This window comes from Python bivittatus, unplaced genomic scaffold, assembly GCF_059951505.1.
Source record: "Python bivittatus isolate LINGU-HERP-01145 unplaced genomic scaffold, Pbiv_v1 ctg000080_np1212, whole genome shotgun sequence".
Classification (NCBI taxonomy): domain Eukaryota; kingdom Metazoa; phylum Chordata; class Lepidosauria; order Squamata; family Pythonidae; genus Python; species Python bivittatus.
In genome coordinates this window covers 80,870,020-80,896,237 of record NW_028277035.1, presented here as the reverse complement: position 1 = coordinate 80,896,237, position 26,218 = coordinate 80,870,020, and the positions used below count along the sequence as shown (strand labels likewise).

Here is a 26,218-nt window from a genome sequence, read left to right as displayed (position 1 = left end):
CAGAATAAGGTTTGCATGCTAAAACTATTAGACATTAATTTTAATGACCTTGGTTCCATAATAAAGAAGTTTTTTTCCTAGGTAACAATGTAAGGTTTACATATAAATTTGAAGTAAGAGTTAAAATATACATGCTCTGACTATAACTCTTGCTGCTCATGTTTACTCTGAATCATTGTTTAATTATACCAGTGACAGAAAACAAAACTGAATGTTAAATCATCAATAATGATCATAGACAGAACATAGTAATTGTACAGCAGGAATCTAGAAGATGTTGGCAACATGACTGCATTAAAAAGGCCTTCAGAGTGTTTTTAGAAACAATAGGTGTTCATCAATAAGAAGGTGCTGCTACTAGTGTATAACCAAATAAATGAAACCACCATACTGTAAATTGATTTTAGTGGTTTGGCTAGAAAATAAAGAAGTTTACATAGTAATAACGCTCATTAGCACATTATACCTACCTGAATCTGTTTCATTTATATGCATGCATACATACATACACATGTACACACACTTATCAATATAAATCACTAGAATTGTGTGCAGATTAAACATTCAGTTGAGCCCCAATTTTTGTTGGTGACAAATTGTGTTGATGACACTTGCCTCCCCCAATTTGGATTCAGGAATCTGAAATTACAACTCATTATAATTGGAAATCATCCATTATTTATTTATTTATTTATTTAATAGACTTGTCCCTGCCCATCTCCCCACAAGGGGGGACTCTGGGTGGCTTACAACAAACTAAAATCAAAAATACAATTAAAAGTTATAAAAACCAGACATTACAAAGATAAAAGTTAGATGATGAATTCAGAAAACACCTTCTTTTTAGTGGATCAAATAAGACAAATTTCAGTCAAATTGATCTGGCAATTTTATTCAATGTATAAATGTATAAATTATGTTTTTGTTTTAAAATTGCTGATAACTAATAAAGCTGATGAGGTAGAAAACAGTGGTTCCCAGGCCAGACAGAAAAATGACATTAGCATTGAGTAGGTGCCTCCTTCAAGGCTATGAAGAGAACAGCCAAATTTTCATTGACTCAAAAATGTTGGAGGAAAAAGCCTAGAATTTAGACATAAAAAAGAAAATAGGAGCCTTTGATTTCTGTTTATTGCTGTAAGCATATCTTCTATGCAGATATGACTTCTTCCTTGTCTGCAGAAAAGCAACTATATAGTCATGGCATATCTGCGTGCTTCTGCTCTAAGCAGATTCCTCAATTCAAAACTAAGTGAGCTGAGATTTATTATTATGTCTGGTGTAAAGCCTGAGAAAGGGAGGCAGCAGCCCTTTAAAAAACAACATATTTTATGTGTCATTTTCCAGGAAAGCCCATAGTGAGGTGAAGAGAGAAAAAGAGGAATGATGACTGATCCATCTGCAAATGCAGATCACAAAATGTAATCAGGGATTCCCCAGTCCTATCACTTTCTGGAGAAATGTTAAGCTGTGCAGATGAGTCTTCTTGATGAAGCATTTTTGCAGATCATTTGTGGGAGGCAAATGTGTACTTTACCTATTCCAGTTTTTCAGTAAAACCAGTGAAAAGGGTAAACATTTTCCTGAGACATTCAGAGGCCTTTTCTTCTCTTGACTGAAAAGTATTTTCTCTTTCTTTGCTATGATGGGAGGCATGAGCCACTTGTGCTAATGCAGGGATCATCTCTCTTAAAAAAACAAAAATGATAAATATCCAGGAAACAGTATACTGTATTCCAGTCTCAAATATATTGCCTTAAAATCAAATGTGATTTCATAACTGAGTGTTTTAGATCACAAAAAGATCTCCTTCTAAGTGAATAAATAAATGTTTTGTCATGCCAAATTTCTCCATTCAGAATAGGGAAAAACTGCTGATGATCACTGTTTTCCATAAACTACAGGCAGTGGAGGCTTATAGGCACTGCTTTTCAGGATCAGTACCTATATGTGGCATAGCCTTCCATAGAAATCAAGCTAGCGCTACTGTTTTAGCCATCTGGAAATTTCTAAAAACTGAGTTATTTCAGAGGGCCTGTGATGAGGAATAAGGTACTGGCTTGGCTTTATTTTGTATTACAATATTATGGTTTTATTTGTTTTGTTTCAGTCCCATCATGGAGGTTTTAATTGTGTTATTGATATTGATTGCTGTAAACTATCAAGAATCTATGCAGTTGAAGCAGATATAAATGTGATAAATCATGTGAAGAGGGGGCAGCCTTGTTACAGGCACCACAATATTTATGGGAGAGGTGGGGAGAGGAATTCTGCCTTGAAAGAATTAGCAAATGCTAGAGGAAAAATGAATGTCTGTCAGCATCTCCACTGACTTCATATTCTGGCTGTTTGGGTTCATTCTATCCTTTGCAGCTGATGTGAGAATTCTCCACTACCACATCACATAAACTGGCTGCTTCTGGCTGCCATACTTTTACCGACTACCATTTTCAGCAATGTAATAATGCCTTCCCAGCCAACTGATTGAATCCTGTATCTTTCTATATGCTGTAGTTAAACAGTCAGGAAGATTAGAGTCCCACATATGTCACCAGTAAAAATAGAATACCATGATAGAGATTACAGGTATCTGCAATTAACTCTATGTGTTTTTACTACAGTGTTGTTGTTTCAAATCTCACTTGTATTTGTTTATTAGAAGTTAATGACAGTTTAGTCAGATTTTTCTTTCCAGAAAACATAGTAATTTAAAAAATTAAACTTGCTCATGTTGACAGGTAAGCTCAACAATAGTGTAGTGAGTACTGATTATTGCAGATCTAGAGATGGAAATAAAATGTGTGGTGTATGTGTGTTTGTGTTTTGGCTAAGATCAAGTGCAGTGTGTAATTATATTCTGTACAATTAATGAAGCTGTCTTCCAGGTAATGAGTGTAATAGCTAACAAGTACTTCCTCCACTGATCTTTGTGAAATATTTATGTAAGTAGTTCATAAATGGCATATATCAAACAAAAAGATGGAATAGATATGGAGGCACATCATAAAAGTTATGCACCACTAAACAATGTTATTCTGGCTAAGCAATTTACATAGTTAAAACTGCTTCCTAGCAGCTAGTATTTAGCTTGGAATTGCAGAAATAGAACCTAAGTGTGAGTTTTGTAGACTGAAATAGGACGGCACCTAGAGTCAAGTTCAACTCTAAAATTTAATGTGCTTAGGAGAAAGTTAATGCTATTTGTATGTACAAGCAGAGTTAAAAATTAGACAGGTCTGCTTCTATGTGGTTATCTTTAAAATGTCTTCCTCAAAATCCTCTCCTTGTTCTTAGTTTAAAATAACCTTGGTTCCACTGTTGCAGCAATAACTGTTAAGATTTTTCAGAGTATTTTCTCCTTGAGAATACATTCCTGAGTTAACAGGCTAAGGAACTACTCTCCTGGGATTCAATTATTATTTTGTACAATAAGCAAGTAAATCTCACCTTCTTTTGCATGGAGGGTTAACTTGCAATGGTTTACTGTAAGTTTTGAAGACATGAAAACCTCAACCTTCTACAAAGCAATAGTATATAACTGCATTATTTAATAGCCATAGAATTCCCTTTTCAGTGTAATAGGAATGTTTTGGAGTGCCTGCAAGCTCTTTCTGTTGAAAACAAAGTGATTGTGTCTAAACATGATTAATACGATATTAATATTCTTCGCCTTTGAATCCTCATTTCCACTGTGTGGAGACCCTCTTTGTGACTATTCCTGCTTTTGTGGCCATTTCAAAAGATTTTTTTCCTCTATTGGCATACAAGTAGTCCTCAACTTACCACCACAATTGGGATCAGAACCTCCGTTGCTAAGCAATGTGGTTGTTAAGTGAATTGCACCCGATTTTATGATCTTTTTTGCCACGGTCGTTAAGTGAATCCGGGTTCCCCCATTGACTTTGCTTGCACAAGCCCCCTGAGAAGGTTGCAAATGGTGATCACGTGACCCCAGAAAACTGCAACTGTTGTAAATACATGCTGGTTACCAAGCACTCAAATTTTGACCACATGACTGCAGGGATGCTGCAATGGTCATAAGTGTGAGGACTGGTTGTAAGTAACTTTTTTCAGTACCATTCCTAACTTTGAACAGTCATTAATCGAATTGTCGTAAGTCGAGGACTACTTATATATAGTTAACTTCTCTTTATAAATCCATTGTGAGATAGCAACATTAATGATACTATAGATTATACTGTTAAATTGTTTTTAGTTACTGTGTTGTTTTTTCATTTTGCAGTTAGGATGCAATCCATAATTAATAGAGTTGTGCATGATCTGGATTTGAAAGGAAAAGAGTGTACACATAGCAACTGTTGGCATCTCCTTAAATCAGATCTGGCCTTAAGGAATGGGCTGATGCTACATGGGTGCCCACACACACTCCAAATCACCTTTTCCTTTTAAATCCAGATCACTGACCTGATAATTGAATCTATTTTATATTTACTTGGTTTAATTCATAACTCCTGAAGAAGGCATCACAACAATATGTATTTATCTCTTTGCATTAGTCAATAAAACATATCCATATGTCTTCATTCCATGTGTCCCTTCCCCAGCTTCTTATCCTGCATTTTGACCTATCTTTTCCCCTCTCATTTAGCATTCTGGAGAGCAGTAGCCGTAGGATTAGTGGTCCTCTATCTTGCTTTGGTTTATGGGTAAAGCTACCTATAATTAGAAGAGTACTGGCATTTGATCCTGGGTGTGATCCAGAGTTCCATAAGTGAAGAGCTCTTCTCTTTTCTCGAGCTGAGCTGAGCTGAGCTTATACGAGCACATTACTACCTTGAAACACCTCGGAACTTCCGGAGACATTATCAGTTACCATATAAATCTGACTCTTAAATAAGTGTTTTGGTTTCTTCAGTATAGAATTTCATTAACCTTCTACGTAGCTTGATTTTGACTATAGCAATATTGTCATTGAAAAATTCACTATTGGGACAATTCAGAAATACTAGCTGACTCATCCAGGAATAAAAGCAATTATTGGCTTTTGTGCCAGTGGAAAGGTTATTTTGCATAGGAATGATTTGCAGTGAAAATGTTGGCATTTTAGTAATATCTCAACCAATATTTGATTTATAAAGAGGAAACTCTCATGTCATTTTAAGAAGATGCAGAATGCAAAATGATAGTAACTTGCCAGTGAATCAGCTACTATTTTCAACTGTCTTGTATTAGGATTTAGGATTTGCTAAGTATACAGAGGCTAAGAAGGTGAATGTGAGCATTTTTCTTCCATTTTATATAAAGGTTCTTCCATTTTATATAAAGGTTCTGTCATGACTGACATTGGCATTAGCTACATCAAGTAGCACATTTTATACCTTAGTATTTTATGCTTTTTAGAAGGAAGGAATTTAGGATATAAAGCACACATATACTTGCACAGTTCATAGTTTTGTAAATGCAGTAATTAACTTACTAGATATTTACTTAAGGGAACTCTTTATAAGTTAAAAAAAAAAGTTAGAATGTCAATGATTATGATGCATCCCACCCCTGGAATTTATCATAAGCTATTTCCTTTCAGAGTAGGCACCATTATGCAATTTGCAGAAAAGGAGTAAGAAATAGCAAACCGAAGAAATTAGATAAGATAAAGTTTACTAAGATAGTAACCAGTGATATTTCTACTTAAGGCAACTTGCAACATTCTCTACAGTACTCATGAAAGGAAACTAGCACTTGTTACTCTATACAGGCTTGGACTACTAATCTATAAATTATCTTGTAAACCAATTTACTGTAACCCATATGCCACCAATTAGGAGTAATGATACACCAAATAGATATAATTCGTATTGGATATTTATTGCCAAATCCCAGAGGACTTAATAAAGATTTATATCTCTTTTATTAGGGAAAAAATTGGAAGACAGAGTGCAGTTATTTAGAAAGTAAAATTATAATCAAAGTGCATGGTTCGTTTTTCTAAGTTAAAAATATTTTTAAATCTCAGGGTATTGAAATTGCGGAGCTGCAACAATCTGAGTTTTGCTAGCTGCCAATTTAATAATAGTAATAGTAGTAGCAGTAGCAGTAGTAGTAGTAATTATTATTGGTCACACAGCCAGTTGTTTAGACTGGATTTGGCATTTTTATCCATCTGTCGAGTCCTTCCCATGGACCTGGGATAGGCAGATGTTGTTTGATGTAAAAGGTATTGTCGCAGGATGTAAGCTGTTCCAAGTAAAACTGCCTTTTGCAATTAACTGATGGTGATTTTGTCAATGCCATTCAAATGGTGCTCCAGATGTTTTGGGATTGCACCTAAGGCGCCTATTACTATTGGTACAATCTTTACTTTCTTTTGCCACAGTTGTTCCATTTCTATTTGCAGGTCTTTGTATCTTGTGCTTTTGTCCAGTTCTTTCTCTTCTATTCTGCTGTCTCCAGGTATTGCAGTGTCCACTATCCAGACTTTTTTGTCCTTATCAACAGTTGTTAAATCTGGGGTGTTATGTGGCAGGTGCTTGTCTGTTTGAATTCTAAAGTCCCAGAGCACTTTAGCTTCTTCATTTTCTGTTACTTTGTCTTTTTTTTAGTTCCACCAGTTCTTGCTTGCAGGCAAATGGCATTTCTTGCAGATATTCCAATACACCATTGTTACTACTTTGTCATGCTGTTGTTTGTAGTCAGTTTGTACAATCTTCTTCCAGCAGCTAACTAGGTGGTCCGCTGTTTCTTCAGCTTCCTTGCAGAGGTAGCATTTGCTGTCTATTGCTGTATTCTCGATTCTGGCTTTGTATGCATTTGTTTTTAAGGCTTGGTCTTGTGCAGCCAGAATTAGCCCCTCTGTCTCTTTCTTCAGCTTTCCTGCTCTTAGCCATTTCCAGGTCTTATTGTTACCTGTTTTGCCTGCTAGTTTTTTTGTGTACTGGCCATGTAATACTTTGCCTTGCCATGTCTCTTTTCTGTTCTTCATTTGGTCTTTCTTATAGGCCAGTTTGGTTTCTTTGGTATTCAGTAAGCCTTCATGGTATACTAGCTTCAGTGCATCTTCTTCACCGTCCTTCAGATATTCTTCCAATGCCCTTTTTTCTTCTTGAACTGTCTGGTGTACTTGCAACATTCCATGCCCACCTATGCTCCTTGATAAGTAGAGTCTGTCAACATCACTGCATGGATGAAGGACATGATTGTCATTATTTTTCTGGTCTTCCTATCCAGGGCTTCTAGTTCTGCTTGAGTCCGGTCCACTATTCCAGATGTATATCTAATGACTGGAATTGCACAGGTGTTAATTGCCTTGATTTCCTCCACTGAGTTTGGACTTTAAGATCTTCTTCACTCTCATGATGTATTCACTCCTAACTTTCTTCTTGACTTCAGTGTGCTTGATGATGCCAGCTTGAAGGATGCCAAGGTATTTCTAGTGATCTTCATCCAGATTCCTGATATTATTTCCATAGGGCATCTTGATTCCTTCAGTTTTCATTATTTTTCCCGTTGATGCTAAGGTGGCACATTTGTCTAGTCCAAACCCCACTGCAATATCTTGGCTGCATATTCGGACAGTGTTGAACAATGATTCTATTTCAGGTGGTGTTTTTCCATACAGCTTCAGATCGTCCATATAAAGGAGGTGGCATAGCCTGGCAGATGTTTTTGATGTTTGGTAGCCATGGCCTGACTTGTTCAGTATTGTTGACAGAGGACTTAGTGCAATGACAAACAGTAGTGGTGATAATCTCCTTGAAAGATTCCTCTTTTGATATTAACGTCTCGCAGTCTATCACCATTGACCAGCAACTGTGTCTCCCATTGTGTCATTGATCTTTGCACAAAGCTGCTGATGTTTCTACTGACTCCTGTTATTTCTAGGCACTTGATTATCCAGTCATGTGGCAGGGAGTCAGATGCCTTCTTGTAATCAGTCCAAGCTACATTCAAGTTGGTCTTCCTTCTCTAGCAATTTTCCAAAATTATCTTGTCAGTTAAGAGCTGATCTTTTGTTCCTCTGCTGTTTGAGCAGTTTCCTTTCTCCTCAGGTGGAAAGAGCTTGTTTTCAACTAGATGCTATTGGGCTGCATCAACTACCACACCAGTTAGCAATTTGAAAGTTGTTGGTAAGCAGGTAATTGGCCTGTAGTTGCCTGGTGCTGCCCCTTTTGTTGGATCTTTCATTATTAGGTAGGTTTTGTCAGATGTTAATCAATCTTCAATTTCACCTCTTTGCAGTATGTTGTTAAACTACTTAGCAGTGAGTGAGTGCAGAGCAGTCAGATGTTTCAACCAAAAACCATGCAGTTCATCTTCACCTGGTGAATTTGTGATCTTCCTTGCCCTTTTCTCCACCATTTCTGCTGTTATTACAAGTTCTTTCATTTCAGCTTCTTTTTTATTCTTATCTACCTCCTTTATCCGAGCTGCATTCTTGTTGTATTTCTTTGGGTTGTCCTATAGCTGCCCCCAGAACTACATTGTTTCTTCTTTGTCAGATATTGACTGGTTCATTGCAGTCTCTCCATTGATGGATTGGCAGAAACATTTCTGATTTGATTGAAATTGGAGATTCTGCCTGTATTGTGCAGTTCAAGCTTCATATCTGCTGATCTTCTTGGCTATGGCTATTATTTGCTGCTTTATTATTTCCAGTGCTTCCTTGATCTTCCTTGTTTCCAGGTGATAATTCTTGATCAGATATTCTTTGGGGTTTTTTTGTTACTCAGCTTGTTCTTCACCTTCTTTTCTTTCATCTGTTCTAGCTTGCTTGCATTTAATCTTAGCATGCTGATCTTATTTTCCAACCTGATTATTGTTGGTCGCACAGTCAGTCAGATGTTTAGACTGGATTATTATTGTTGGTCTCTCAGTCTGCCAGATGTTTAGACTGATCTTGGCATGTTTATCCACCTATCAAGTCCTTCCCAAGGACCTGGGATAGACAGATGTCGTTGTTTGATGGTGTAAAAGGTATTGTCGCAGGATCTAAGCTGTTCCAAGTAAAACTGCCTTTTGCAATTGACTGATGGTGATTTTGTCAATGCCGATGGTCTTCAGGTGGTACTCCAGAAGTTTTGGGATTGCACCCAAGGCGCCTATTACTATTGGTACTATCTTTGCTTTCTTTTGCCACAATTGTTCTATTTCTGTTTGCAAGTCTTTGTATTTTGTGATTTTGTCCAGTTCTTTCTCTTCTATTCTGCTGTCTCCAGGTATTGCAATGTCCACTATCCAGACTGTTGTTGTTGTTGTTATTTTAACTTGTATGCCGCCGAGATCTCAACAACTCTGAGTGCCGATTTGTTGCATATCTTCTCTATTGATAGGAGATCCTAGCTACTTTCTCTAGTAAGATGCTGTTATCACCTCTATGGGAAGAGACACTTGGGAATAGGGAAGAGAAAGCTTTATTTTAGGAATATATTTTTGAATGAATAGATCAGATAGCTAGATAGCTTACAAGATAAATAGATAGACAGACAGACAGACAGCAATAGGCAGCCAAATATAAATCATACTTGACTAGACCAAAAGTTCAGTACATAGGGATTGTGAGGGTTGTAGGCCAAAACAACTAACATGAAACTATCTACTCGTGCTTTCCAATAATATCTTCTCACCAACTATTACTTTCATATAGAATTAAGGTAAATATTTGTTACCAAGATAATTGCTGAAATTATAACCTATCTAGGTATATCTTCAATACAGTAACCTATAGTTACAATTGTAGACTCAAATAGTTGCAGACTAAATTTAAAATAATTATCCAGTGTATAAACTTTTCTGATATAAATTATCATGCATACTATACTCAGGTTTTTAAATTTGTATAGTCTCCCAATCTGTTTTCAAAACCAAAATTCACTTTTAAAGTATACTGTTATGAGAATATTTTAAAGCCAGGGTTCACCATAGAAGGTGGATTACATTGTCTTGATAAAGAAGGCTCTTTGCAATAAAGACTAATGTAATAGGAATGCATAAAGCAAAGCAGACACAACAGTACACTGTAAATGTTTAATAGAAGTTGATCCTGGAGACTTCTCTAAAGGAAGGTTTTAACCCAAGTGCATTGAAATAGGAAATAATTTGGCAGAAATTATCATCATGTATTGTGTGATCATTAACATGTCTTTTTTATTTCGTCCCAGAAAGAAGACACAGCTCCTCCAGCAAACCACCTCTAACACCTCCTTCCTCTTCAGTATTCTCCTTGTATTCATCTCTGTCTTCAAAAAGTAAAGGTAGCAGCGGAGGAGGGAGCAATCGTTCATCTAGTGGTGGAGGGGCAGGTGCATCGTCATCATCCAGTTCAAAATTATTGAAATCACCCAAAGACAAGCTGCCAACTGGTGGAAACAATAGGCCAATGCATCTAATGCATAGCAAAGGTCCCCATGACAAAATGTGAGTTATTTATTTATTTATTTGTACCTGCCTTTGTTCTGAAAATCTAAAAGTTTAGTACTAGGACAAGTACTATGTTTCTAACTGCATGTCCATTTTTGAAAACAGCATTTTATTTTGGTCTTTAGTTACTTTCCAACAGTAGACTAGGATTTGGGGAAAATGCCATGAAAATCCCTTCTTTATGACCCTTCCTCTTTTTTTCTTGATCAATAACTTTGTGTAGTGGTATAAATGCATTAAGAATTAATAGGAACTATTAAACCAAGGCAGAAACTGGATTTGCAAGTCATTGTTAAATGTAGCAGTGGCTAACACTAAAATTGGTACAGACATAGAACAGAGCACCATGAATAATGCTGAGAAGGGAATTAAAGGAAAAATTCACATATGAGGAGGAAGGAAAAGAATTTGTCCCTCAAACAATAGGTCTGCACCGTTGGTCTGTGATCCAGAACATAGTGGCGAAAAAAAATCCCTAAAAAAGAAGAAAACTAAGATTAGATATAAGATGTAGATCTGGATTAAGAGTGGAATTGGAGTTTATAAGGTTGAAAATTACTTAATTAACTAGAGCTGTGCAGAGGTCATACCCAGCTTGCTTTTTGACTCAGATCCAGTACTCTAGAAATAATTTCTTGTCAGTCCAGGGGTAGTCTGTCATGATGCATTCCCACTTCCAGAAAAATAAAAATGAAATTCCAGCGTTAAACTGAAAGGTTTTTCCATAGGAATGAAAAAGAAAAGCCTCTTCACACACAAATGTGTGTTTCTGTCTTCTGTTCTGAGCCTAGCCAATACTGTGTGGCAAGGTCTCTTTTCACACATACACCCTCCTTTCTCAGACAGTTATTCACCCAGAATTTCTCTAGAGGATCTAGAGAAGGACATGGAAGGATATTACTTTGGATGAATAAAAATCCATGTCAAATTTCCCTAATTTGCCCCGGGTTGCATAGAAAGATGAGTATCTAGAAATTATGTATGTGTTTTTTGAACAGAAGATACCAGAACCTTTTGAAGCAACTGTGCCCTGTCTTATGATACCTGACCGTAGTATCTTATTTCTTAAAATCCCTCAATATCCCAGACATGTGTTATTTCTGCAGTAAACTGTTGTGTTTTTTGAGAGAGACAGTTAATTTGGGATTCAAGGTGTACTGAATATAAAATAGTGTCTAAATAAGAGAGGCATTACTGTATAACAATTACATATAGCCTTGCATTATATTTATTTCCTTTTTACAGCATGACTCCATCTGTCAAAATGGAAAAAATACATCCAAAGATAGATGGTGCATTACTGAAGCCTGCTGTTGGTCCAACCTGTTCTACTACTGTGAGCTCCTCAATAAAGACTGGCCTTAATCCCTCAATACCAAAGCCACCCTTGCCTTCCCCTGGACAGATACTGAATGGTAAAAGTCTTCTCTCTGTGCCTCCATATACAGAAAAGAAACAAGACGAGAGTACAAATAATAGGAAATTTTTACACAAAAGATTGTCAGGTAATTTTTGCAATGTACATCAATATAGAATGTTAAAATTAAAAGTGTATACATTTCTGTAATAAAGGCTGAAGTAAAATGAACATGTTTGAAGTTATCTTGAACTCTAGAAATGGTGTACAAAAGTTAAAAGTTATCCTCTTTGAACCACCAGAATCCAGAGTGCCATGTGAAGTGCTCTGCATGTGTGCTGTTCACCTCCCCTTTTCTGATAGCTGCTCCTTCCCTATTCTGGATCCTTCTGATACAGCAGCCTTTGTCACACTGTTGAAAAGAAAAATCAGCCATACATGTTCTGTGCTCACACATACCTTTATGGAACCTAACCAATATTATAAAACATGTATTTAATCATAATAAAGGTGTGAAAAGTAAAGCATTAATAAGGGGAAGTTGAGATCAAAAGAAACACACATGGATTCTCCGAGTTCTTTGTTATGAGCATTGAGTTGGTTTTATGTCTATAGGTGCTGCTCTGTTGAAAATTTCAACAAATATGTCATCTGTCTATGCTGTTTAGGTCCTTTAGATAATAGGGGCTGTACATAATAACAGATAGTACAACTAAACATAAAAGGACAGTGTATTTTCAGATATTGTCCTACTGAATTCATCTTCAGCATTTTTGGAATTATAATGATTAACTCTCATTTTTAGCAATAACATTTGCTATATGCACCTGCACAAAGATATATTAACTCATGCATACTGTGTGCAGTACTACAATCATTAATGCCTTAATATTTTAATGAACTTAAAATATTTTTGTGACAACAATAGCACTGTTGCAATATGATATAACTTTTACAAATGCTAACTCTCAATTAATTGCTAGTTTTTACTTTTATGTTTTTTGTAAGAAGAATGTCTGCTAATTGAGAGTCTCCATGTGAATTTTATCTGTTACAGGCTTATTAGGGTTTTGTAAAAACCAAAAAATCCAATGTTAGCAATACCTGCATAGTTATATATATGAAAGTTGAAAGCAATTTTGGGTTTAATGATACATTAACATGTATAACTAATATGGTTTCCAAATATGGCACTTTTTCCTTGGTTTTAATAGAGAGAGAATTTGATCCTGATATCTACTGCGGAGTCATTGACACAGAAACCAAGAAACCCTGTACTAGGTCGTTAACATGCAAGGTAAGATGCCTTTCCAATGAACTAACTGTCCTGTACATAATAGGGCTAGAGGTGACCTCAAAGGGGAGTTTACATTCTGGCGCCCAAATGAGGCCAGTGTGGTGGACTATATTATGATCTCCCGGAACTTTATATGTCATATATCTTATTTTTATATTGGAACGCGCCCTGATAGTGCATTTTCCATTAATCTGCTTTTTTTATTCTAAAACAAACCTTAAACCATTAGAAGTGGCCCACTGCCCCATTGACATCATAGTGAAGGGACAAGTACAAAATAAATGGTCTCAAGAATTAGCTAAAATTATGACTGGAATTCTGACCTCAGAGCCCCTCTGTCAGATACATACCTAAATATGTTCATCTGATTCATATGAACAAGTAATATCATTGCATCAATCAATTATTGTGTACATCAGAAATCCAAAGCAATTTAGTGTATTCAAACAAACTGCAAAATCAACCTGAGAAACTTAAGAATAGGCTAATTGAGAAGTTTAAAAAATCTAAAGTCCTCGTTAAAGTATATTTAAATAATGCATATACTTCTGTAACATTGGTTAACATATTATAAAAAGTCATGAGAAATGTCACAAGATTCAATTCCTGACATTCTGTTTTTTTAAACTGAAACAAAAGTATTTAACAAGAAGAAGAAGAAGAAGAAGAAGAAGAAGAAGAAGAAGAAGAAGAAGAAGAAGAAGAAGAAGAAGAAGAAGAAGAAGAAGAAGAAGAAGAAGTAGTAGTAGTAGTAGTTGTTGTTGTTGTTGTTGTTATATGTGGGAAAACATGGCATATGTACAGAGAATTCTCATAAAAATAGATACTAAAATTTATAAAATAAAATAGAAAACATGAGTTTTCAGTAACACCAGTGAAAAATACATGTGAGAATTGGTCTAGAGTTCATTCATTCTTCTTTTATCCATTGCTAAACCAGTACTTCATCCTTTATACTGAATTTTTTACTTTTCTTAGTTTAAATTTATAAGTAGAATTGGGTACTCCACATGTATTTGCTCATAATTGTTATGTATATTAAAAGTAATTCTTAAAGTATGACCCTCATTAATTGCTATGGACAACTGCTGTGTTGCCAGCAGCGGAAGCATAATTTAAATAGTATAGAAAATAACATCTCTGTTTCGTAGACAGCATTAATGACATTTAACACGTACCATTAGAAAGCCAGTTTGGTGTAGCAGTAAGGCATCAGGCTAGAAACCTGGGGACTGGGAGTTCTAGTTCCAATTTAAGCACAAAGCCAGCTGGGTGGCCTTGGGCCAGTCACTCTCACTCAGCCCTAGGAAGCAGGAAAGGTCAAACTGCTTCTGAAATCTTGCTAAGAAAACTGCAGGAACTTGTCCAGACAGTTGCCAGCCACCAACGCTGACTCGAAGGCACGCATCCACATTCAAAATACTACTACTACTACTACTACTACTACTACTACTACTGCATACTATTACAATATTTCTGCACTGCAGATATATGGGGACATGATCAGATGTTAACTCTTGAACACTCTTTTACTATATATAACTGCATGTGTATTGAATTTATCATGAAATAAGAAACACAGTATAATTATAATTTATTAATTTATGCTAATTTTAAATACTATAATAATTTCATAAGAAAGTCTGGAAGTCTGACTTAGACGTGTTACAGCAGGCCAGAAGTCTGCTATATGTAATAGATATTTTCCTCTTTTTCTTCCATAACCTTTTTTTCCCTTTAGCACTAATTTCAAGCTCAGTATGATCTAGAAGTCTTTGTAAAAATTATATGCTGTATAAAGATACATGCTTGGTCTGAATATTCTTATAAAACAACCAGGCTTTTTGCTTAGTCAGAGCTAATGTGCTAAAGGCATTGGACTAGAACAGGGAGACCCAAATTCAAGTCCACTCTTAGCTTTGAAAACACAGTGGGTGACCTTGGGCCAATCATTTTCTCACAGTATTGCTGCAGTGGGGACAAAATGAAGGGAGGTCCCTAGGATTCCTTGATATGCCATGTGCCTTATTTTCCTAAATGCAAATAGGATCCATTGTGGGCTTTCATTCTTCATTAGTGGATTGCTGAAAAAAATAATTTACTTTTTCCATATTCAAGCTTATATGTATGTATAATTTCCACAATCCTTTTACAGCCTGGATTAATTTAATACCTTGTACTTTGTAGACACATTCCCTAACTCAGCGAAGAGCTGTTCAGGGTCGAAGGAAACGATTTGATTTATTACTAGCTGAGCACAAAAGCAAAACCAGGGAAAAAGAATTACTCCGCCATTTGGATCATCATCAGCAGATACCCCTTCTCAGGGAACCACATCCCTCACCTTCAAGAACTTCCCAGGAGCTGCACCAAAATTCTCATGGAGTTATTCCTACAGAATCAAAGCCTTTAGTACCTAATAAACCCAAACCTCACACCCCCAGTCTTCCAAGGTAAGTGTTACCTAAACATGTGTGATGGGTGTCTTGTGATGATGTCTTTTTAATGACCTCAAAAAGACAACATCACAATGATGTGTTGATGATGTCTTATGATGATAGGTGCCTTTCTGAACAAATTCAAGAAATTAGTGACAAACTGGATTATTTTCATCCAAACTGTTTGCCATTTTTACCATCAGTTCTCTTCACTTGGTGACAGTGCTACATGATTTTGTGTGGCATTTGCTCAAACTCTTGATATTAGCTCCATTTCTTAAACTTAGCTTAATAAATTAACAAAGGTAAATGATAATCAAGATGTTTTCAAGTACAGCCCAATCACTGTGAGTGCTGCATACACCATCTTGAGCTTCTGAAGGAAAGATGGGATATAAACCTAGCAAATGAATAAAATACAAAGAGGGATGTAGAAGCGAAGGTATTTCTTTGATCTATATACTACATTGTCCTAGACCAGCTCCTCTTCTTGGCTCTTTCTTTTTGCCGTGCCTGTAATTGTTGACCCTTTTAATTTTCTATGATAGAGAGAAGTAATTTCACAGTTGGCTTGAATATGCTTGTGATGTGGGAGGATGGAAATAGTCTCCCATTACTTTTAGTCTATAAACAATTGGCTCTGTGTAAAAATAAATTACTGGAAAAACCATTGAGCCATAATAACTATTCCTGACCTTTATTGTAGGGAGAAAGTTGTTATTCTGCCATGATTTCTCATCACTGCTGTTTTATTCTTACTATGCTATCAGTAGTTAGTCTCAAAGTGACTGTCAGGGCCAACACTGTTATATTAAGTTCATGACTGGGTGTAGATGTGAAATTGAGTGTCTCAAGTACAGTTGGATGATCAGACCACTACCATAGTCATGGAATCCTAGAATTGTAAAGGTGGAAGAGACCACAAGGATCATCTAGTTCAACCCTTTGGAAAATTAATTAAATCATCCATGAGAGATAACCCTCCAGCCTCCCTAAAACCTCCATAGATGGATGAAAAACCCATAGGTAGACTGCTTCATTGTTGTTCAGATCTTACCATTTGGGAGTTTTTTACTTATATTAAATTAAATCTAGGTAACTACAACTTACTCCATTATTTCTGGTCCTAGTTTCTGTGGCCAGTAGTTGTTCACTATCTTTTAGTTTACCTTTGTGTACCTGAACAAGGCTGTCATGTCCTTTTCTTCAGACTGAACATCTCAAGCTCTTTCAGTCTGTCCTTATGAGGCACATCCTCAAATCTCTGTATGATTGTTGTTGCCTTCCTCTGAGCCCTTTCCAATCTCTCAGTATCCTTCTGGAAATGTGATACCCAGAATCATACATAGTACTCCAGGTGTAGAGAGGAATAATGACTTCACATATCTTTGATACAGTGCTTCTTCTAATGCAGCCCAGACGTGCTGTTGGCTTCCTTTTTACCCAACTTCCATTTAAGGATAATAGCTAGGCTTTTTAGCATAGTCTTTCCATACACATATTATGCTTTGGTTTATTACATAGTTGATAGACTGCTTTTCTTGAATCTAGTGGGCAACCTTTTTCTTTTTTCTTTCTTTCTTTCTTTTTTTTTTTTGTGCCTTCGAGTCAGTGTTGACTCTTGGCGACTGACTGGACAAATCCCTGCAGCTTTCTTGGCAAGATTTCAGAAGTGGTTTGTCATTGCCTGCTTCTTAGGGCTGAAAGAGAGTGACTGGCCCAAGGTCACTCAGCTGTTTTTATTCCTAAGGCAGGACTAGAACTCACGGTCTCTCAGTTTGTAGCTGGTGCCTGAACCATTACACCAGTCTCAGTAGGCAACTACTTAATCCCTTTTTTCCCTGACTCTCCTGTTGAATTAGTCTGTGAGTTCACTGGACCCATGAGTTTCGTTTTATGTTCATAAAAGATCAGTATAACAATTATTTTGTGTATAAATTTACAATGGCAGATAAGACATTTGGTATGGTAGATTCTATTGCACCTAATATTGATTTTATGCAAGATTGCAAATAATCTTCTAATATTACATTTATTCAATGATTCCTCTTGTATGAAGGCCTCCAGGCTGTCCGGGCCAGCACAGTGGGAATGCCCCTAGTGAGTCTCCATCAGTCCATGAATCTCCACATGCTCCCTTGCCTGCAGCTGAGCCAACATCTCGGTTATCCAGTGATGAGGGAGAATGTGATGAAAAAGAAGAGCCTGTCGAAAAACTGGATTGTCTTTACTCAGATCACCATCCTCAAGCAGCTGCTGTATGTTTCAGTTGATACTTTCGTGTGTTGTGCTTAAAAGCTGTAAATTAGCAGCAGCTTTTGTTGTCTTTTTAGAGGAGAAGGAAATGCATGTAAGGATTTGCTCCCAGATAATGGATACTGGAGTTGGTCATGATTGGTGTAATACACATTAGATTACTCTGGGGTACAATATGTTGTTATGATGGCAGAATAGAAGAAACTCTTCATTGGAGATTGAATATTCTAAAGGAAAGAAGACCTACATAAGAAATTCTGTGAGGTGTGAGTTGATGTGGTATATATCTAAGATCCCTTAAGTGGAAATTTGTTGCAACTCCATTGCAGATATTAAGGCTTTTATGTTTCATTTTGAATTGAGTTTGTTTGCTAAAACATTATCTGTCAGTTAAACACATCTTGCAGTTAGTAAAATTAAAATGCTATTCTTGTTCTCCTTGCCTCCTCCTCAGTTTTGCACATTTGGTAGTCGACAAATCGGAAGAGGTTACTACGTGTTTGATAAGCGATGGAACCATATCCGATGTGCACTTAATGTCATGGTGGACAAGCATCTTAATGCACAGATGTGGAAGTGAGTTGACACTGAATGGTCTCTAATATATTTTGCTGTTAAATTTTTTTATTTGCATGTAAAGACTGAAGAAGTGAAGGAAGTTTTCTCAGCCTTATTAGCAATTTCTAAATAAGTAGAAATTATTTTTCTGGAATTGGGATGGATAGTAAGATAATTTCTAAGAACTGCAGGTGTTGAATGCATGGAATGTTGGATAGGAAATAGCAAGAAATTTCTTTTAAAATATTGCTATAGACTTTGACCATTTCTTGGAAATGGAACTGCTTTTGGAGGGGAGAAAGGACTATGGAGACAGAATAATCCAGTCATCTTTGATTAGAATTTTGTTTAGATTTTTTCTGTTTGGTTGCAACATAAATGTACCTTATTCATCTTTACAGCCAGGAACTGGGTAACAAGAAGCACGCTATAGTATTTGTGAGATGATGGGTCTAACATATAGCCCTCTAAATATAGAGATACCATGTCCCAAGGGCCTAGAATTACTTCTTTCCCTTCTCTTTTGCTTCAGACAGAGTGCACCAGGCTTGAAAGAAGAGAAAATTGAACCTTCCTTCCTTTATTCAAAATTAAGCACTTAGGATGCCAAGATCTTTGCTTAAAAAAACTAAGAAGAACAAACCTCCATTAAACTAGGTTTACTCTTTGAAGTATTTTTCCAGGGTTCTATTTTACACCCACACGTGTGTGCAGAAGGAACTTGGGTTATACAAGTATATTCAGTATCTTCTGAATCACATTCAGTTGACAATTGAAAACAGGCAAAATAATATTGTCTCCTTTGGTTTTTTTGCTTTTCAGGAAGATTCCTCCTGCGACAAGCAACTCAGCATCCATCCGTACTCCCCACCGGACAAGTGCCATGCCTGCATCACAGTACGGTGTCAGCACGACAAGTTCTGCGTTACCCACAACCGCCGTGTCCCCTCCACTGCTTGTGTCTCCATCCTGTTTACCTCTTAGTGGCAAATCAGTACCATCCCACGGGACTACGCTAAATGCCAACCCTGCTAGTTTTGGTGCAGCAGAACCCGCCTGCAGTATGCAATCAAGACAAGGGTCTACATCCCTTTCAACACCTCCAGTGCTTTCCTCAATACCTTCACCTCTGCCCAGCAAACCTCAGAAATTTAAATCCAGCAAGTCTTTCAAGCCTAAGGAAATTTCTGCTAGTAGCACCAACTGTAACAGTAGCAGTAGTAACAGCGGTAGCGGCAGTTCGGGAAAGAAGCGTAAAAACAGTTCTGTGTTGCCGGCACCTTCTTCTCATTCCACAGAGTCCTTTAGGAAAAACTGTGTCGTTAACTCTGGAAACTCGGGGGCTTCTTATCACTCGCCTGTGATGTCTTCATCCCACAGTGTTGGCCTCAACTGTATGACTAGTAAAGCTAACTCGCTTAGCCTCAAACATGACCAATCAGGGAGGGGGCCTCCAACTGGGAGCCCTGCAGAATCGATAAAACGAATGAGTGTGATGGTGAACAGTGGCGATTCTACTCTCTCGCTGGGACCGTTCATTCACCAGTCCAATGAACTGACTGTAAACTCGCACGGCGGGTTTTCACATTCACATTCTTCCCTAGATAAACTCATAGGAAAAAAAAGAAAATGTGCGCCTGGTTCAAGTAGCATAAGCAGCAGCAGCAGCAGCAAAGCAAGCAAGATTGCCAAATTGCCACCGGTGAACAACATTCACGCAAAACACACTGGTGCAATCCCAGGGACACAAGGATTGATGAACAATTCTATTCTTCATCAGGTATGAGATCTTACTTGGGTCAGACTTACATGCAGATGCATTATGATGCCACTCCAAACCTTGCTTATATTTGGGAAAAGGGAGTACTTGTTATAAAATTAATTTTAGGTGGCTTGGCTTTATACTTTATCTTTTTTTAAAAAAAAATTAATTTATATTTCACAGTGACTTAAGTTGGATTGAACGCATTTGATATTTTGAGATTTGCTGAATCTTCCAGCATAGTAAGCCTTGTGGCATAGATGCCTTGTGAAGGGCGATGGCATAATCTCCCAGGGCTCATTTTCGTGTCTGGCTTTTCTTTTGCCAGCTGTAGAAGGGCAAAAGATTCATGTGCACTTGTGGATTTTTTTTCTTCTCATAGCCAGCAGTAGGTTATATGTCTGAGAAACTGCTGAAACAGTAAAATCACTGTGATAACTACAGTTAATAGAAGGATTACAAGAACATCATAACTCCATAGTTCAGTAATTCCTGAACCAGAACCACCTCTGCAACCAGAATGACTATGCCTTGCAATGAAAAAAAAACAAAAAACTTGTTGATACTAGAATTGACAGTGGCAAAACATAATAAATTAAGGGAAGAAGGTCATATTGGCTAGGGGAATATATTGAACTATGTTTAAAAAAAAAAGTCATCATGCTGTTGATCAGTGAACTTGCTGAAGTTTTATAGACCTTTCTGTTATTTTTTACCCTTTTGATAAATTGTTATATTACCTTTTGGCTCACAAGAAAGGGTCAAGTAAGTGCTTTCTGGACTTTGCTGCAACAAATAGTCCAGTACAACAGTATTTCAGACAAATCTGATGATGATCAGTGGGAATAATTAAAACAAGGCTTGTTCTTCCATATCTTTGGTTGTTACCTTCATTTCTAGATTCTGCCAAAGCATGATGTTTGTACCCCAAATTGTGTAACTGGGTTTACTTCGAGACTTTATATTTATCCTTTGTCTTTCTTTTTCTCCATCTCCCATTTGTGTAAAAGCCAAAGGCACGTCCCTAACAGTTGACAGTACCAAGGCAGAACTGGATTATTTTCACTACAAGCGAAAAAATCTCCATCTGGAAATTCTGGACTCCCTGATGCCTTTTGAGTTCTCCCAGCTTCCCACAGTTCTCAGGTGTGGAAATCTACTAGTCTGTCACACAATCAAGGAGATTGCCTGAAGCCATGTCTGTAGCAACAGAGCTTGGAAATGGACACTGAATTGCCGTTCAGCCCCAGGATGATTCCTATCAGTGTTACCCGTGGTCTGGACTGCTTGCTACAAAGCCCTGTGAGGTTTTATTTACAGGAGTACATCATTTTGCCACTAATTTAAACAAGATTGGTTGGGCAAAGCAGTGTTTGGGAAAGAATATTACTATGGACTTGTGTTTTCTTTTCTTTACCGATAGTGTCATAGGCCTAATTAACCGCTCTTTTGGCACTGTCTAGTGAAAACCCTTCCAGAAGGGGGCACAATGTGTTAGGCACAATAAAACAGACAGAAAAGCCCTCAAGAAGGGAATATGGCTTTAGTGTTTTATAGCAATGTTCCTTGATTGGAATACAAAAATAGCACAATTTAGAAATGGAAGTCTACATTTTGCCCAGCCTTTTACAAGTAATTTGGGATAAGAAGCTGACAGGAGTTCTTAAAACAACACAAAACAAAAGTTTGTGGTCATCACTCAGAAACTAAAAAGCATATTTAAATTGTGAAATCACGTGGTACAGAACAATTTTTATGGGAGTTATCCACCAAGCATAGCTGCTTCATATCCTTCATTCCTTCCAGTGGAGGTGGTGTAGGGCTCCTGTACGAGGCCCACTGAGATGAATGGAGGTTGCACAGTGGCATTCTTTGGAGGAGGATGGTACCTGCTTGATTCTGAATAAAATTGCTTTGATTCTGATACACAGACAGATGCAAAACTCTTGAATCCAAAATGGTGAATGACCTCTAAAAACGATTCCCAAAGAATATATTCTTGACCTATACTGTATGCCATAAGCCTTTGTTGTTTTGGGGAGATGGGTGGGGAAAGGATGAAAAATGAAACCAAAAAAAAAAAAGTCCTTAAAAACTAAATTGCAATCATCTGTAACACTAAATTCTCTGTGCTATTTTTCTTGAAAGATTTTCCAGTAAGTTGATACTTTGTTCACACAACCAAATCACCTTTTCTGAAGTCCACCTTCAGATTTTTCTGATGACTGCATTAAGTGCCAGTTCAAGTTCTGAGCTCAGTGTTAGATTTACCCCTTGCATTACCAGCTAATAACAAGGGGGGGAGGGGTAATGTGTCATCCAGTCCCCACTGGTAACTTTTTCTTTTAAGCAAAAAGGGTTTATTTTGGAAAGTTAGAAGGGCTTTAATACTACTACTTGATCTGGTTGATTGTAACAGTAGTGAATCTTGAAATACAACCTAGAATTTTAGACATTTTGTTTGAAAGGGAGAGGAAATGATAAATCCAAACCATAGGGCATAATCCATGGGGAATTTTCCTTCTGCAATTCTATAAAAATGCACTTCCTGTCCTTTTGTAATAGTGTGTATTTTGGAGTATAGATTCAGACAGTCATTTCCTCCCCAGTGAGAGTTTACCTTTACAATCATTAAATGAGCCTAGATTTGCAACATTTTTAGCATGTTACATTTTTACAGCTTCTCAGAGATGCACCTGCCAAATCTGTTGCACTTGGGGATTCACACCCAACCTGTCAGGTCACTCAGTTCCATTTCATGCCTGTCACTTGAGAACCACGTAGTCAACAAGTTAACACTTACTGGGAAAGAAAACTGATCATCTGAATCTACCCAGAATGGGGCTTGTGAAGGAGATGTTCTCAATGAAATACGTCTGTAGACTTCTGCCTTAAATGGGCACCAGATTTTGCTGAGATTAGACAATCTGAGCCTATCTAATTCACACAGCCCAGCCTCTCTCCCTACTATGGTGGTGCATTGCACATCAGGGATTCTAAAGCCACCACAAGCAGTAGATGCTTGGGTTTTTTGTTGTTATTGTTGTCATTGGTTGATTTTTAACTGTTGAGATTTTCAGATCAACATGAAATTTGCTAGTGAATTATTAAAACACAGTGAAGAAACAAGACTCTATGCAGACAACTCTAAAGCCTTGAATTCACAAAAGATCATGTTGTTGTTGTTGTTTTTAAGTAAAGGAAAAATATTATGGACACTGATGATTATGCAAATATTAAAAGTGACTGCATTCTGGGGAAAGGGGAATTTTAAACAACCCTTCAGTAGTTAGAGGATATTGTAAAATGTTAAAACCTCTTAATTGGCTTATTTGGAAAGTGGGAAGGGACAACCAAAGTAATGTATCTGCTTGGCAGAGAAAATAGACATAGGTTCCATCCCATGTATTAGGTATTTTCAATCACAAGTGCAATTTGGTTTTTACCTTTGAAGGCTGACCTTTTCCATGAGTTGAACCTTAGTGGCTTTAAGTACTCAAAAACATATTTCTTTTATAAATATTCTGTTGCTCTGAGCATATCAAAGCAAGTCCCAAACTCCTTAAAACATGCAGATCTCTGTGAAAAGTTCAACAGTGTTTAATTTAAATTGGTTGCACAGCTATGGACCCAATTCCTACTGTGAATGCCTGCACCGGAAGCCATATTGAAAGCATTGGGAACTTCACACAAACACAGCCATGTTGTTGCACAGAGCTCACCCAGTGCATTCAGTAGGGCTTGCGTAAAAGGCATTCTAGGGTGGAATTATGTCTTGCATCTGGCTCTTAAGGCATCTAGTTTTATAATTTGCTATGAATAGAACCGGAAGATGTTAATTTATGCCTGCCCTCAAAGTGTAGACTTGCTTAACTATTAGGCAAACAATATTCCATTTTGGGAGCTTAGTAATGAATGGAGTAATTGTTTTTGAATCTTTTATTGTCTGACAACATTCGCATTGTAAATAATTAAGGAACTTTCAAATTTAATTTATCTTGCAAAATTTGCAGTGACTGGGTTGTTAGAAAGATTTTAATTTAAGAGATACGATTTTTATAGACTTTCCAGCTTCTCATTATGACTCCTGCAGTTTTCTTAACCTAAAAAAAATAATAATAAAAAACGTTGCAATGGTGAACAAAGAAATATACAAAAATAATGAAACCCATAATTTTGTATCTTTATTTTGGAATTTCTTGTTCTATTATAAATATTGAAGTATCCCTATTTCAGAAGACATATTTTGTTAATTGATTGTACATATTTAAATATGTATTTTTGCACAGGTCTTTTTTTTCTTATATCCAGTTTTGGTACAATTGAAAATCATCTAGTATTTATTAATTAAAAAAAAAGCAAATACCCTTTTTTATAATTTGAAGTGGTTCACTGCCAAGCCAATAGTTAACATGCCTACTTTGCAGTTTTTAAGGGATGCCTCTGTTTTGGGAGTGGGGAGGGGGGGAGTTCTGTCCCTTGTCTTGGGAGTTGCTACATACAAATGAAAGGTTGTGATGTTGCAGTCCTATGCCCACAGTTTCCCTGTTTCTTAGTGGGGAGGCTTTGTGGCATTTGGTCGCGTGTTGTTGGCCTACTCTGGTATATACAGCATAGCTTACAATTGCCTGATTTCCAGAAGACTACATTTAGTTGTGACACACTGCTTTTTTTTTTTCTTTTTAGCATTTGTGTGTATGTGTATGTGCACACCTCTGTGCCCACATATGGGCTCATTGGTGTGAGTCTTTACATGGTTTAAAACTAATGGAAAAACTGAAAGTGCCTGATTTATATATCTAGATTTTAAGCTTGGACTGTTCTTTAGACAGCTTCTCCTTTAAAGACTTGAATGTTCTGTTGAAAAAAAAAAAAAGTCGAGCTTGCTTTTCCCACCTCCATATGACTTTCCATTAATGAGGAAGAGAGGATGCAGGGGAATGAAATACAATAAAACACAAATGATCAGACTGAAACAAGTCCTCAGTTCGTAAATAATGCCAAGGATTCTGCAGATAGGTTTCAACAAGTGAATTCAAATACCTGTAGTTCTGTTGTAATCAGATAGAACTTTTTTTAAGGATACAGATTGTTGACATTTTGTATTACTGAAAAAAAGTTACCTCTCAAAGCAATTTTACGAGCTACCTACACAAGCCACTGACAACCACTGTCCTGTACACAGTCCTCATTGAAATGAATAGGAGTTTTGCAGTGGTACAAATCCCTGTTCATTTCAGTGAAGTCTGCTTGGCCCCGGTGAGCTTGTACTCATAGTGTGATTTCAGCCCTTCATTTTCCGGTAAGTTGTCTTCCGGCAAGAGTTGTTATTGCCAAGTATCCTTTTGTCTCTGTCTTTTGGGGATTGGTAATTGTAGGGTGAAGGGGATTGGACTTGAAGATTGTTCTGCTTTCCTTCAGCGGAAAACTTGTTATGTTAAATGCTTTGTGCAAAATATTCTACTTTTTATGAAAGGTGTTTATTATTATTATTATTTTTTAATGAGCACTACATAATGTCAATGAGAATGTAGGCCATGGAAGCTTCTTGCTTTGGAGCTGAGCCTAGCTCCATAGAGAGGGTGGGGGAAAAGCAATCTCCTATGTAAAATGTGTGAATAGTTTGATAATTTGTATACATATTCAAGAGCATCTGCTCAGAGCTGAACTTTTGTGTTGGCTGCTGTATAGTACATGAACAAATGTCATGGGGTAGAAAAAATTACTTTGGATATTTAAAAGAAGAAAATATATAGTCTATTTGTTTTGTAACAGGTTTCTGTAAATAAAATAATTTATACTATTTATAAAAAAAAGTTGTGCTTTTGCTTCATGATCAGAAAATTAAGCTTGCAGAATAAACAAAATGTGACTTAACCGAGATAATAAACAATACTAGGTTGTCTTTATGAGATTCACAATGTTTGTTTTATAATGAAATCAACAAAACCTGGACTGAACTAAGAGATGTGTCATTATTATTTTTGTCTGCAAAGAATCCCAACTGTATTTCTAAATCAGGTACATGTGAGCAGCTATAGAACCCCATACGCAAACAGGGTTTACACACGTGGGGTCATACAGCTGTCTGCATCTTCCTACCTGTATATGTAAATCAGGTAGATGCAAAACAGAATTAATGCCTCCTTGCCACCTTTAAAAGCTTTATGGATGTT

General features: G+C 36.9%; 1 protein-coding gene across 7 annotated transcripts in view; it reads left to right on the top strand.

Moving 5' to 3' along the window:
- ATXN7 (ataxin 7) overlaps nt 1-24,933 on the top strand; it is a 129,156-nt gene extending 104,223 nt beyond the window's left edge. For all 7 annotated transcript variants that reach the window (XM_088134407.1, XM_088134406.1, XM_088134409.1 and 4 more), the window contains 8 exons: nt 10,116-10,371; nt 11,620-11,879; nt 12,946-13,028; nt 15,216-15,481; nt 17,526-17,724; nt 18,177-18,298; nt 19,103-20,060; nt 21,053-24,933. In XM_088134407.1, the coding sequence (XP_087990533.1) occupies nt 10,116-10,371; nt 11,620-11,879; nt 12,946-13,028; nt 15,216-15,481; nt 17,526-17,724; nt 18,177-18,298; nt 19,103-20,060; nt 21,053-21,070 (2,162 nt within the window). In that variant the 3' untranslated portion in view covers nt 21,071-24,933. The remainder of the gene's footprint in view (nt 1-10,115; nt 10,372-11,619; nt 11,880-12,945; nt 13,029-15,215; nt 15,482-17,525; nt 17,725-18,176; nt 18,299-19,102; nt 20,061-21,052) is intronic.
- The last annotated feature ends 1,285 nt before the right edge of the window (nt 24,934-26,218 follow it).